The 16,392-nt window shown below is 36.2% G+C and overlaps 1 protein-coding gene across 2 annotated transcripts in view; it reads right to left on the reverse strand.

Moving 5' to 3' along the window:
* Gpc5 (glypican 5) overlaps positions 1-16,392 on the reverse strand; it is a 1,425,487-nt gene that overhangs the window by 671,803 nt on the left and 737,292 nt on the right. For both annotated transcript variants that reach the window (XM_045146480.1, XM_045146481.1), the window contains exon 7: positions 8,187-8,346. In XM_045146480.1, the coding sequence (XP_045002415.1) occupies positions 8,187-8,346 (160 nt within the window). The remainder of the gene's footprint in view (positions 1-8,186; positions 8,347-16,392) is intronic.

The following is a 16,392-nucleotide window of genomic DNA, read 5'->3' on the forward strand; positions in this document are numbered from 1 at the left end:
ATTTGTGACTTTTATCTTAAATACATGGATTTTCCTTCAAAGTCCTTTGTAGCAAAATAAATCCATGCTTTCTTGCAGAAAAAAAAAAAATCTCTAGAGTTTTAACCTAGGCAATTAAATATTGTTCTGCATCTTAGTGGCATCTAACCTCTTCTCTCTTTCTGCCCTCAGGTGGTGTGTTCTGGGAAGAGTAACCTGATAGGAGAATTTTCTTTTGTAATTACTTTGATTAGAATGAATTCTATCTCACTTTCTATCTATCTTTGACTCTTTATTAAAATCTAGCCCAAATTTAACTTTCAGGATGATATTCTGAGAAAAAAATATAGATTTGTTTGCTTTCTATAAATATATAACTGATGCTGCATATTTATATTTGTAATAACTCCACAGTCTGATATGTATGTGTCTATCTTTCCCTTGACTTTGTATAAGGCCATAGATGCTATATATATATTGCTTAGAAGACAAACCAGAAACCAACTATGAGATAGTTTACAACTTATTCCTTTAATTTTTTACATATGAGATATTTGCAAACAACCTGGTTATAAAATAAAAAGACCATGTTATAAATTATATAAAAAAGACAATTCACAAAATAGAACGAACACACAAAACAATTCAGCACTTGACTAGCGCAGGTTTAAACTTCTCCTTTTTAACTTTAGGAGAGTTTTCTATGCTTCCAGACTTATCTCCCTCCTTGCTTACAGTGCATGCATTTTAGAAAGCTTGTAAAACTGTTCTCTGTCAGTGACATAAACCTTTCCCACCACCTGGCCAGCTGTACAATCAACTGCTGTCTTTTCAAAGGAACCAAGAGCCTTTCATAAGAAAGAAAAACACATATTATTTCATATCCTAGTCTCTGTGGGAGGGTAGGAACGTAACATTCCATTAGCATTACTTAGCAAACATAGATGGTTTACCTACTCACATTGACCAACTTTGCCCCTAACACCATTTTGATAATTCTTGGTTCTCTCCAAGACTTCAAATTAGGCTGCCTTGGGCTGGAGAGAGGACACCGTTGTGGTTAAGTGTACTTCCTGCACAAGCCTTAGGGCTAAGAAACCTGTGAGATCGTCAGTTAGAATCTGTGGATCCCACATGAACAGCTGGGTGTGGCCACACATCTATAACCCCAGTGCTGTCAGAAGCAGAGACTAAAGAATTTCTGGGGTTCATGAACAGTAAGGTCTAGACACCAGATAGCAATTTGTAAGAATGCGATAAATAAAAATAAAGGAAATTAGAGTTTTCAAAAACTATAAAACTCATTTAAAAAAACATATAATTTCAAAGAAATGTAAAAGGAAAGAAACATCATTACTAATACTTTAAACTGGCATAGCAGATTGAAAGGAGATGTACTTCAAGTGAAAGAGAAGCTGGAGTAAGATGACTGTTCTTGAGGCAGTTGGTCAGGGGCAGAAGCTCAAAGAGAGACCCACGTGGTACCATCCTGCCTGCCCTGGCAAAATAGAAAGAATTCAACTTCTCATCCAGTCTCGCCAATAGGACTAAGAAGGAGTGTCAGCAACAGCGCCACCTGTTGTTTCCCCAGTGTAGCACACCTGCATGGGGGCGCGGGGGGTGGGAGGGGGCGCTCTCTGTGTCAGTCACTAAGTCTAGGAATCCATCAGGTCTCCCCTTACACACTTAGGTCATGAAAGGGGGTCTGTCATATGTATGTGTTTCTCTCTCTCCCTCCCTCCCTCCCTCCCTCTCTCTCTCATCTCCACTCTTTCCCCCTTCCTCTTTCCACATGTTGTATTTCTATACCAGAGGAACTGTTTCAAAATAGAAGTCTGGGAGGGATTCTAACCCAAGAGGTTCACTTCATGAAACAGGATGGAAGCAGCTTCTTTTGGTGTTAACAAGTTAAAAAAAAAAATAAATAAATAAAAGAAGACTGATGTCATTTCTTTCTCAGTTGTGATAGTTGCTAATGTCCTTGTCCACAGAAAACCCATTTGCATGTATTTATGAAAATATATAAAGACATATAGAATTTTTTAAGTTCTGATTGCCTTGGTAGATGTGCTTGTCATTCAAGGAGAGGTCCCTCGACTGTGAGCGGCAGCATCGCCTGGGTCTCAACACAGACCTGCCTCATACCTTACTTCTTTTGGAAGACCTGAGGAACTTGCATTGGAAAGTTCTAGAAGCTCTGGGACACGATTGAATTCTCTTTGATATTTTGTAATAATTCTACCTGGTGAGTATTTAAGTTCATGTTGGTAAGGGATCTATGTCAGTCATGCTTTCCGTGTTGTACATGTAAGCAAAGCAAGCCACTAAAGGGCTAAAGGCACAGCTGATGTGTTGCTGTGTGATGGACCTTATCACGTAATTCTAAACAAGGCGCATCCGTGATTTCAACAGCCATGCTGTTCATGGGCAACAAAATTTCTCTCATGATATTGTCTTGAACATTGATGTCACAGCCTCTGGTGATTATGCAATTCCATTTAGCACTACACTTAGCAGCATGGCATAACTACTTTCCCTATTCTGGTGTGGTTGCGCGCACGCGTGTGTGTGTTTGTGTGTGTTGTTTAGCTGTGTGATACTGAAGAATACTTGATTGATCTTGAATGCATGCTAGTAGGCTCCTGAAGTTCTGTAATTAATAATGTTTTGCTATTTGCCTCTGTCATTTAACATTAGTCAAAGCCAATACAATGACAATTCTCTCTTAGGCATTCAAGGCCAAACCCTTTAATCAATTCTATTATTTAAATCCCTGAATATAATACATAACTTTTCAAGAGGGTAAAAGATGACTTATGTGATTCCTTATGTATACATATTCTGCTTCATATAATCTTTTTAACTAAACAGTGACTATGAAAGAGAAGTCTCATTTATTTATAAACAAATATGGAAATACATTATCAGAATACCATGCATAGTGATCACATATTAATTAAAATATATTTATCTTACACATGTATTTGATTTCCTTTTCTAATAATGTATAGTTCTCATCACTACAGTAAAAGCTGTACTACTTAGTAATTTTAAAGTATTTCACATTTTGAACACTACATAAAATCAGGCGTATTTCCTTATAAAGTTTATAAATGTTTTATCAGGCAAGATTTTTCTGATCATTTGGCATTAGGACCATATTATAATATGTACATTGAAGTGTACACTGTTATTCAAGATCTGTTTCAATATGAAACACAATTTTAACCTAAGTAACCTTTTGGAGATGTATATATATGTATATATATGTATGTATATATGGCAGTACTTTAATGATATTCAAACCTCATATACCTGTATTATTGAAACAAAATATATTACAAAGGGGAAAAATCAAATACATAATAGAAAATTATACATGATCTTATCCAAAAGCCCTTGAAGTGATCTAAAATGGAAACATTACTTGAAATAATTTCTATAATGATATTAAATACTTAGTGGTAGTCCTAGAATGAAAACGAAAGTCACATTTTTAGCTCCCTTCATCCGCCAGGTCTAGCTTAGGTCTTCAAGCAAAGATGATTTATGTGAAAATATGTATGAAGAAGCCAAGAATTTTTCACTGACTCTACAATCCTGCATTACTAAACAAATCAGCATATTTATTCTTGTGTACTTAACAAGGTCATTTTTATTTTGCTATGCATATGGAATACAGAATTTTCTTCCAAGGTCATCACTGGTACCCTAGTGTAAATCTATTTGTTAGAGGCTGAGATTATGTTGTTCTGTGTGTAATTCAAAGCACAATATAAACAATAACTCTGTTCACTTTAGACTGTAGAATAAATCCCCAGAATACTTTTGAGATCTAGCAACTTAATGTATCATTGTATTACACTATTATTTCTAAATCAATTATACAAACTTGAATACCTCATGATCTCTCACTTTAGGATGTTCTTTGATGTCAGGGCCAAGATAACTTCTTCTCATTGTGTTTGAGAGTAAGAAGTCTATGTAAAGGCATAGATATAAAAGCTTAGGTCTTGGGTTTCTCAAATATTTACGATTTGAGACAATGAGAAAAAACATATAAAGGGGAACGTAATAATACCCTATTAAAAATAAGAGAACACAAAGAGTCTTTCCAAATAACGATCTCAGATGAGTAGTAGGTGAACTTTCAGGAAGGCCTTGGCATCACAAGCCTGCCTTGGCACCCTAAAAACTGCAGTCTGTTTGATCTGCTATCATAATTGTTCCCCAGGGACTTGAAGTCTCTTCTTAGGAAAGGTTATGGACATACACACTGAAGGGGCTCTTATGCCATTCACAGGCTTTTCAAGTAAAGTAATGCTGAACAAGCCACACAAATTGAAAAGGCAAAGATGAATAAACAATGTGGCTTAGTTATACCATGAAATGCAAGTATAACATAATCACATAATCTTTGTGGAATGTCTGCTGTCTAAACACAATCAGAATCCAACTCATCTTCCTGATATTATTATTATAATTATCATTATCCATATTACCAAGATGAATTTGATAACAATTGATATATATATATGTTTAAAGCATGGCTATTACAACTGAAATTATAATATCACATAAGAATTATGAGCAATATTAAACAGGTTTTCAAAATTACACAAGCAATAATTTTCCTACAGCCCACATTCAGTAGCCATCTGATTTGTTTGTTAAGCCTTTGAGTTTGTCTGGATTTGGAGACATTAGAAGAGTTGTCTGGTTGTGAAGAGGCGTTGAGTATAGGTATTGATGGGTTTAAAACCTGCATCAGTTGGCTACAGTGAACGTGTGGTATGTATAAGTGGACAGCAGTGGGGGCAAAACCAAGGTTTAAAGCCATGCCACTTCTGAAATTCTAGGTTATTAATGAAACATCAGTCAGTACACAAAAAGACAGCATTAAATAAAACGTTTGAAACATTAGCATCATGTGGAATTTTTACTGAAACAGAAAAAAAACGCTTTTAGTTTTAGAAATTTTAGTTTTAGCCAGGCGTGGTGGTACACACATTTAATCCCAACACTTGGGAGACAGAGGTAGGAGGATCACCATGAGTTCGAGGCCATCCTGAGACTCCATAGTGAATTTCAGGTCAGCCTGGGTGTGAATGAGACCCTACCTTGAAAATCAAAAAAACAAAAAAAAAAAGTAAAAAGAAAACTATGTAATGTGCATGAATTTTTACCATAATATAGTAATTATTATTTAATAATTCATAGGTAGGATTTCAAATAGTGATAGCTGAAACAATAGAAATATAAGGTAATTTGGTACTATAGGTGAAGAAATCAAAATGACATAATTAATAAATAGATATTTTGGTAGCAGAACACTTTGAAGTTTATAGGCCCCTGAAATAAACATGTTCAAGAACAGAAAGGGAAACTAGAAAAATATTTGTAAACTTTGTACACTTGTATAAATGGAGCTGAATCATTGACACTGCTACTATAATTACTTATAACTATATATGCATCTACACAAATATCATATGTTAATTCTACTTTTGAAAAAAAAATTGTTCTACTTGGATATTAATATATATGCATTAATTGGACACTACTTGGATATTAATATATATATATTAATAATTTAAACATATTTAAGAAACAAACATTATTTTATGATATTATGTTATGTTCTTAAAATAATTAACACCATATTAAACATTTTCTCAAAGCATATTTTAAGCCAATAATACCATCCAAACCAGACTGTGGAGGTGGCTCAGAGTGCAGAGTTCTTTCCACCTAAGCTTGAGGGAGGGCCTGACAGCACCTGGGCTTGTCCTACTAGAAAACAGGGAAGAAGACGGGCACCTGTAGCTCCAGTCTCATGGGGTAGACACCACGTATTCACTGGAGCGCACTGACCAAATGCCACAGATCCATGCTGAGGGAGGGACTCGCAAAGAAACATGCCAGCAGGTGATAGAGAAGTGAATGCTGAGTTCTCCTCTGGCTTCCTCATGCACGTGTGGTGTGTGCTTCTGCACACACATACACGCACACGACACATAATATCCCACTGACCTGACTGGCGTCACCAATGTGTCAAGGTAATCCAGAGTAGCCAGAAATATCACAGAGTTTTATGAAAATAGAAATGTTGCTACTCTCTTATCCATTTAAAATATTGTTATTTAGATATTTTAAGCAGAGAGAGAAAGGAGAGAGGGAGAATGTGTGCACCAGGGCCTCTAGCTGCTACAAACTCCAGATACATGCACCTCTTTGTGCATCCGTCTGTACATGGGTACTGGGGAATAGAACTCAGATGATCAGGGTTTGCAGGCAAATGCCTTTCCTGCGAAGCCAACTGTCTAGCCCCCTTGTCCCTTTTTACTTCAGTGTACTAGTGATAACGATTTCCTATCCAGTTATTGAAATTGAAAATAAACCATTACAAACACTAGAAACACATCAGGTAGCCCCCCTGGCACAAGGAGATGTGAATTTTCTTTCAAATGTTAAATCAGAGTTGGTAAAAATCATTTATACCACAACATCTAAATATTTCCATTTCAGCAGTAATTCAATGCACATTTTTGCATTAAAAATAAGAAAAGATCATCCTTGACACCTACTTTGATAAGAAAATGGCAGTTGAAATTCTTTGCCGGCTCTGTTTCTCTCAGTAACAAACCAAATGTCATCTATACCAAATTTTTGAGCTTACATGCAACTTCATAAAGTGAAAAAAAAAAATCCTTAAAAATTCTTGTACATACAAGCACACACACAAGTACATATGCCAATGGTATTTGAACCTTATTCCCCTGAAAGGGGTTTTTGTTTTGGCTTATATTCAAATTATTCATTTGTAGAAATGGTTTTGCTTTCCTCAAATCCAGCAACCATTCTGATAACAAGTTAGAGGACATAAATATTCTGTATAGGAAACCAATTATGTTGAAATGAATATTATTCTCATAGATAAGTGCCATTATTTTTAAACAAAATGGATTTTCTACTGAAAATCTCTTTTCTTTTGCTCCTTTTGAATTCACATGCCCAAATACATTAAAAATAGCAAAATCAATCCAATAAAAGGCATTAACACAAATCCCTGTTTCGGACAGCAGGCGAGACACTTCTTCTGACCTTGGTTCCATTACCGCTAAAGCACATCGACTCTCATCTTTTACCTTCCGTCTTAAATAAGTACATTGTTATGTCTAACTGGAAGACATATTCGTCTGCAGTAACTGTCTCCAATTTTGCATGTCATAGGTTTTCAGTCTGTTACTCAATATTTTGACTAATAAAATAAAGTCAAAACAAAAATTAGTTATTCTCCCACTATAGGATAAATCTAGAAGGTACAGAGTCTCTGGTGCAGAGTTGGACACTAAGCTCTCATTGGGGCTCCAACCTCCTGATGATTATTTCAGCTTCACATTTGGTAAAATAATAGCTAAATATAAAATCAAAAGCCAGCCCACCAGGGTACACTAACTCTGATGGGTTTTGTCAGTTGATCATCTTCTCTGTGTTGCCCACATGACAGGAGATGCCTATGTAGAACTTTCTCTTGTAATTTTATATATGAAGATCAGAAAAAAAAAATCCTTTTGATGATTGTTTTCTTTGTTTTTCCTTTTTATTATGAAGTTATACTTTTGTGGTAGAAATGATGCCAATAGTATCAGATATGCTTTTAAACCCTCACAGTCGAAACGAAGTGGGTATTACATGGAATTTCTCAATAGTTCACTTTTCATTAGAACCAAATTTATTTATAGTCTTTATCAATATGTTTGTAACTTGACTAATATGAAAGCCCAATGGAGCACATACTGTTATTTGGTGATATAACTATACTGTAAAATTGCATGTTTGATTTTTTTCTTAATGGTACTCATTCAGCCCATTTCACATTACACTGTTTATTAATGATATCTCATGTACATTAGGCTCTAAGCATTATTCTACTTTAAAATTTAATAATTCTCAGATAGGCTTGCCACTCATAAGTTTTTAGAGAAGCGTCATCTCAAATGAAACCTGCTTATTTAAAACAAAATAACACAACAAAACGCAAATTAATCACTTACTTAATCAAAATTCTGCTAATTGTCATTCCCAATCCCCTTCTTATGCCTCTAAATTCACTACCACGTTTTCGTTATGTTCATCAGAACGATTTTCCTAAATGATATTTGCAAAGCAGCATTTGGAAAGTGGAGCTGGAGTCGTGCACTTACACTTCGTGACTTTCAGGGTCTTCCTGGCTTCTCCGCTTCCCGACCCGCCACAGCCATCCTCGTCGTCACAGTCTCCGCTGGCTGGCTCAGGCCCGCCTCCACCGCTGCCTGGCTGAAGCAGCTCCCACCTGCTGGGCTTCGGTGATATGCCTTGCAGCAACTAAACATGGACAAGAAAAGCCTGTCAGGACCAAGTGCAAATCATCTAGTCAGAAGTTTAAAAAATTAGATCGTCTTACGTGAATCCACTATTTTGATTGCGATAGTTTACTAACTCAAACATCCACCATTTAAGTCAAAATAACATCTGAAATATTGATAAACCATGAGCAAAGACTCAAACCTGTAGAGGGCTGCAATCCACTGTTGACTTCGGGAAAGGGATTTTGGATGAATGTTTCGGGAGACAAAAATTAAGCCTGCTTGCTAACGGGTAGCTTGATTACATAATTCTTTTGTTGTTGTTGTTGTTGTTTTTTAAGCAAGAATAAATAGAAATGTTTGTTTGTTCATTTATTTATTTATTTATTTATTTATTTATTTATTTATTTATTTATTTATTTGAAAGCGATGGACACACAGAGAGAGAAAGAGGCAGATAAAGAAAGAGAGAATGGGCACGCCAGGGCCTCCAGCCACTGCAAATGAACTCCAGATGCGTGTGCCCCCTTGTGCATCTGACTAATGTGAGTCCTGGGGAATAGAGCCTCGAACTGGGGTTCTTAGGCTTCACAGGCAAGCGCTTAACCACCAAGTCATCTCTCCAGCCCATTGATTATATAATTCTTTGACCCTAATCAAGCAGTGGTTCCATGTGGTCATTACAACTATAACACAGTACAATTCTTACTGCTGCTCATTGGTGAGATTCTTGTTCCAGTTTGTAAAGCAACAGTCCAAAAGTCCAAAAATTGTCAAAAACTACGCTGCTATCCTTCCAGAAAAGAACTTAGTTCTTATAGATTCAGTTAAATTTTCTGAGAGTCAATGCATTGTTCAGAGCATATGGCAGAGAAATAAATCTTGCTATAACAGTTTATAGCTCTACGTGTCTTTCTATAAATCATTTAAAATTCTAACTAAGTTTTAGGTTATTGTGTCTGGAATATTCTGTTTGTTCTTATCAACATAATAGATATAAGTAATAGCCATTATTCCCTAAAGCATTCCAATGCCCTTAATATATTTGAACAATATTGCAAATGTCTGAACTCTTTTCCAAAAGGTGATATTATGAATAATAGAATGCTTAACTTAAAGCTAAGACTAGAAAAATAATCCTACTGGTGACATTTACTTCCCACGGCATTTTTTGGAGAACACGTGACTAAGCGAAAGCACTGTACGGTTCTGATAAATTATGAGTGAAATGGACCTTTATTGCCCATTTAATGGTCATTTGTGTCCACTTGGAACTTTAGGAAAGATCAAGAGTTGTAACTTATGTGATTTTCCAAAAATTAGAACCACTTCATGGATAGTCCATCCCAGTGACAGCACCTCAAATGAAGAACACAGAGTGAAGTAACTTCTAAGACAACTGCGCTTTTCATTCAAAAGAAGTAAAAGAGCAGACAGAATCCAAAATATTATAATTCAATAAAATCTCCCCTTTTCTAACTAGAAGGACATAATAAAACAACTTGACAATAATTTATGAATCCTTATCTTGGTTTGTTACTATTTCTCAAACAACGTATTACTATATATTAAATGTTAAAAAGATGAAAGAAGGATTTTTTTTTAAGTCAAATGAATTTAGCAAATGTTATCTGTAAAATTCTTCTTGGCTATGTTAAACATATCACTGTGCATACTACCTCCTGGAAAAGGAGGGCAAGGCATGTGCCATGGGAATCACAAAATGCAACAAAATCATATGAAATTTAAACCTGATAAAAGGAGAGCAAGTACAAATGAGTTCACTTTATATCATGTATTATGTGTTTTTACAAAGTATTCTTATGGCCAAGTATTTTGTATAATTATAAATGGCTTGGACTCTGAAGCCAACATATTTAGATAAAAATTATGATCCTAATGTACATTCACAAGAGACTTGGACATTGGGAAATTAACTTGAGAATCTCAGCTCCCTAATATCTAAAATAAAGAAAACAATTTATGTGTGCCATAGTTCCTATTGTAAGAAAAACATATGAAGCACTTTGCAATACTTGAATGTACCAGAACATTAAAGATTAATGCATTTGATCACTATTACCTACTTTATCCTATATTCTATCATAACACAGTACAAACATACAGTGCACATTAACTGAAAGAATTATTTTATAAAGAATCCAATTGTATGGAAGCATTATCTCACAAGTATAACAAAAAAACTACATTCTGGTCGTGTATTTTCCTCATCTTTCACCCTGACATTCTTTACCCATACGTTCCCATATCAACTTTATTTTCCATATTATTTTCCTAAGGATTATTCCAGTATTTTGCTGGGATCTAGGCCAAAGCACAAAACAAATCTCATGAACAACAGCAACATTGTAAATCACCAAGAACCAACTCAAAGATTTTGAACAACAACAAAAAAAAAATACAAACAGGAATATAGTCTATGCAAGACAAACTTTACTATTTTAAAAATTGTTTTGAATATAAAATAATTGAATACATTGTCAGGAAATTACTCATTTTTAACTGGTAAAAATAGTAATGGACATTGACAACTTATTTGTGATGTTTTTCAAAGCATTCCAAGTCGGATGTTCATAACATTCCAAGAAATATCTTAGACACGTGATTCAAAATTTTAAGAAACAGAACTATATAAAATTATATACTCTGTCAATTTATCTTTGCTGAGCTTAATTGGAAAACAAATCCCAATAGTTCTCACTCTAATCCTGAAAATGGGACTATGATAACACTTTCACACCAACTACCTTATACACGAGCTTTGCAAATGTAATAACTTCCATTAATTAGTTAATACTGAGTTTGCCAAAACTGGCATTTTCTTTGTGGTGTTAATAGAATCACATTATTTCTGAAAATGGGGGGGGGAAGTTACTGCTGAATACAGGGATATGGAATAATGGGGAATTCAGAGGAGTTCAATAGAGAGGTTCACACCACTAGCTTTAAGGTGCAATCTATGATGCTGTCAGGGTTTATCAAAGATTCTTTGGCAACAGGTCGATAGGACCTGACATTGGAGTTATTCATTTTACCCTCAAAAGAATTTGAGTCATCACCCAAAAAAATGAGTCTCAATAAGCCTAGGAAATTGATTAGTAATCCCTCAGAACTTCCAACTAGTGACAAGTGTTTTCAACCACATGATGTTAGCTCTATGCACTTGATCATTGAACCATCCTGACTGCTACCATCAAGAACTAAAAACAAATAAGTGTATATTTCATGGATATGCTAAAATTATGTTTATGAGCCATGCTACATAGAAATCTAATCTTTATCCCTCAATTGAACACACTTATGCTTTTAAGTTGTGTTATCTTTTGAATCTCTAAGGCATTATTTAGTATAAGAGGTTAAAATTTCTATCACAATGTTACTGAAAAGATAGTGCTTTCAGAACTAAGCTTTCAAATTTTAACACTGCATGAGTTTTCATTGTCCTATATTCATTGTAATCCTTCTCGCTCTTTTCCATGTCTTCTGGCAAGACATAATTGCCACATCCTATATTCAGCTGGTACATATACATATACATACACAACACACACACACACACACACACACACACACACACACACACACACACACACATATATATGCAGAATCCCATCTGATTCATGATTTCAGATTGCCAATAATACTCTCTTTCTGGCTATATCAATTGATGCCTAATCTCTGCATGGAAGGTCTTACATATTTTATTTTCTCAAAAAATGTTTATTCTTTTCTGTTATTATATATGAACATGTTGTCTGATTTTATTCTTATGATAATGGGGCCAGGGAAAGTGGAGGGAGAGATAGGGTGAGGGCTACAAAAAAAACAGTATTGATAAGTACTATAGAAACATACTTTTTGAATAGATTGTGTATGTGTGTGTGTGTTAGAGAGAGACAGGAAGAGAGAGAGAGAGAGAGATACACTGCTGGAGATGGGTCAACCCCCACAGTAACCTATTGGTTATGGAGACCCAAGAGGCTCCCAGAAAAATGCAGGCCATTGCTAAAGCACTTGGTTATCCACCAGCACTAGATGGTAAGACCATATTATTGTAGACACCACAGACGACCAATGTAGCACATTGGGAAATCAAGCTTTAATGAAATGGAAGCCATCTCATGTTGGTGAGCAATTGCCGTGCTAGAAAGCACTGTGTGGGCTGCTAGTGAAAAAGGTTATCAGTAGTCTGAACAAACAGTGCAGGCAAGCTAAAAAATCAGCCAGCTAGGCAAGATGTAACTATAGGTGTAAGAGCTGGCACATAAATTATGAGGGTAATCAACTGCTGTCTGATTGGATATGTGCTCCACTCAGCAGAAGAGAATCTTATTGTATCTGGTACTGAAAACCCAGTCAAAAGCCAAGGACTTAGAAGGACATAGATGCTCGAGGGTAACTATCACTAATCTTAAGCTAAATGGATACATAGGCCCATCAAAATACCTGCTAAATACTTATGCCTTTGGTTAGTTAATGTCATTCTCACTTTTGCATAGATGGCAATAAATAATAGGGAGAGCCAGGACTTATCAAAATGGCAAGAAGAAGACGAAGCCCAGGGCTTAGCACTGGAAAACTCGCTTCTCTCACACCCTTTGGGGCCCTGGGAGAATTGCAGAGGAAGTCCGTAGAATGAATATGAGTGCTGCTCTCACTGCTACCCAGAGAAGCTTCTCTGTGGAGATGGTGATAGATACTGAGGCAACTCAAAACTCATCAAAGTGGAAAAAAAAAAATAAAATAAAAACAACACAATAAGAGACTTTCAGGAGCTCAACACTAAATGAGATATCAATCACACCTTACCTTCCAAGGTTTAGACAAGGTTTGAGGAATAGGGTTGGAAAGAACGTAAGAGCCACAGGGTGGGAAGGAGTCATTTAGAGGACTGCTCCTGACATGGACTGGTTGGTGAATTAATGCAGATACCCCACAAGCCTGTGCTATTCTCATCCCATCAACATTTTCACGTGGAAGATGGAGGTGCAGAAAAGGAACGAGATAGCAAAACAGAAGAAGGAATACCTTGAAAGAGGAGGGTCCTGAGTGGAGCAGGAAAAGGGGACAAGAGAGGATGAAGGGACTGGAATATCATCAATTCACAGTATGCTCATATGTTAAAGTTTCCAGCTTTAGGGCTGGAGAGATGGCTTAGTGGTTAAGCACTTGCCTGTGAAGCCTAAGGACCCCGGTTCGAGGCTCCGTTCCCCAGGGCCCAGGTTAGCCAGATGCACAAGGGGGTGCACGCATCTGGAGTTCGTTTGCAGGGGCTGCAGGCCCTGGTGCTCCCATTCTCTCACTCTCTCACTCTCTCCCTCTTTCTCTCTCTGTCTGTTTCTCTCAAATAAATAAAAATAAAATATTTTAAAAAACGTTTCCAGCTTTAAAAGAAAATAATGTGTCAACTTGGTGGTGGGATAGAGAACGCCAAGAAGAATATAAGAACATAGCATATTTCTGAATGTGAAGGAATTTCCAGGGAGGGTCAGATGGTGAGGGCTCTTTCCTAATGCATGGTTCAGTCACATGATGAGTTCAGAATTGAATAGGCCTTCGAGAACTAATGGGTGTGTGGAAGACCAGGCCTGGCTGCGTGAAGGAGATCACCAGAGACAAACCCCTGTATCATGCTCTGGCCCCTTATTATTACATCTCCGCTCTATTTCCTATCCACTGTGATGTGTGCAGATCTGCCCTGCTCTTCCTGCCACAATCTACGGAAACCACTAAAAATGATGAGCAAAAATTAATGTTTCCCACCTTAAATTTTAATATCTACTATCTTTGCTATAACAATGTGAAATATACTTTGCTGAAAAGGATAAACCCTTTATTCCTAGTACCCTTATTTATATACAAGACGCACTCTCAGCTGTATCTATAGCCTGATCTGTACCTGCTTATTAATTTCTAAGCAGCACTGGGAGGTGAGGATGAGCACCCCACTTTCTGTGTCACAGCGGCATTACTTGTCTCCAGTATTGATGTGTCATTATCACTTAACTCACCTCACCCTTCATTTAAGGAACATTAGTCTCACCCACTACTATGATATTTTTTTCCTCAAATCGGTACTTTCATAATGCCATTTTTTAGCCTTAATGCTCTGTATGATATTTTGGTGTCAATAAACCCAGTCTCCCAATGTGCTTAGTTTTTTGACTTTGCTAAATTATTTTTCTTGCAAATTCTTTTTTTAAACAATATTTATTTACTAGCTTACTTGAAAGAAAGAGAAACAGAGAGAGTGAGTATGGGTGCACCAGGGCCTTTTTGCCACTATAGACAAAAATCCAGATGCATGCACCACTTTGTGCATCTGGCTTTACATGGGCACTGTGGACTCAAACCCAAGATGCTAAACTTTACAAGCAAGCATATTCTACCACTGAACAATCTCCTCAGCCTTTTTGTTCAATTCTTAATAAGAAGTATTTTTAAACAATCATGGTACTGAGCATCTGGAGACTTTCCAGAAAGTGTTTAAATAAACATTTGACATTGATGATATAAATATGCCAAGAGACATTTCTTAAATATTGTTTTCCATCCTAGAAAGAAAAGGGACTCACCTATTACATTTTTTATGTAAACATAACAAAACATATTGCACTAAAGTCTAGAATAAGAAAATAGGCTCAAAAAATTGATTTGTGTAGAGGAGTTTGGTTTCTGTTTTGTTTGTTTTTCCTAGAGCAGAAAGAAAAATTTAGATTCATGTTTTGAGCCACCAGGTAACAAACATCTTCCTTATTCTGTCACAGTGGACCAGCTGTTCCCCTTGTTCTCTTTCTCCTATCCCTGAAAGACAATATTCATGGATCTGTTCTTATTTAATTTGAGAAATCAACATATCTTGCATCAAACAGGAGCCTTCTCAACAGGTGCAAATGAAGCAAAAGGGTTTCTATATATGTGCACTTAATGAAATGTATGAAAATAAATTCAGCTTACAGAATGGTAACAATGCCAGTTGTTCTAAGTGGCATATACAAACCAGCCGATTATTATTCATTAAACATGCATATGCATTAACAACATCTCTCCACTTGATCGTGCTCAATCAAATATTCTAGGTAGCCAAATATGTGTTGTAAGAATTTTTAGCACTTAAAATCACAAATATGATTTACCTTTATTTCTCTGTTTCTTTCTTTCTTTCTTTCTTTTTTTTTTTCTATAAAATGGAGTAAGAATTCCTATTTGGAGAATTTTGGAACATTAATCCGGTTACATGATGAAAACTATTGGCCTTAGATGACTAATGGAATGGTCCAATTGATGTTTGACTCCAGCCACTGAATGCCAACCCCCCCCTCCCCCCCACCTACAGCAGCTAAGTGCATGGGGCACTGCAAGGGCATGTATGAGAGCAGACACCATGTATACTACACCACACACACACACACACACACACACACACACGCTGGATAAGGGAAACATGGTTTATCTATATAATGAAGTTTCATTCAGTCTGAAAGAAAAGTGAAATCATGCCATTTGCAGGAAAATGGATGGAACTGGAGATCACTGTGACAAATGAAATGATGGGCTAAAGAGACATGTGTCACATATTTCCTCTCATATTTGGAATCTACTCTAAAAATACAAGACTTGAAACTGCATGTGGACTATTTGAGAATAGGAAAACAACCAGAGGGAAGGGTAAAAGGGGGTCAGCAGATGCTAATGGAAAATAAGAATAAAATATGTAATATAATATATATGAGAAAGTTATAATGTACTCCTCTATTTTTCAGTGAATACAGACTGATAAACTACAGTGATTTTTCAACAAAATAATGTTAGCCTAGTACAAGTGCTCAGGGGTAGTGAGTAAACTTGATCTTTGTTACTGTTCTAATAATAGGGCCTGAACTGGCTGCCCCAAATCTTGTCATTGAGTAAAGAACACTCATGGAAGTAAAATGCAGTATGTAGACCCATCCTGCAACAAATTTGTCATCTCAGCCTTCCCAAAAGTAAAGATGACTATATTTTAAGATTTCAGTCGATTCCTCATCAGGGTGAGTAGAAAGTA

This window comes from Jaculus jaculus, chromosome 3, assembly GCF_020740685.1.
Source record: "Jaculus jaculus isolate mJacJac1 chromosome 3, mJacJac1.mat.Y.cur, whole genome shotgun sequence".
Classification (NCBI taxonomy): Eukaryota; Metazoa; Chordata; class Mammalia; order Rodentia; family Dipodidae; genus Jaculus; species Jaculus jaculus.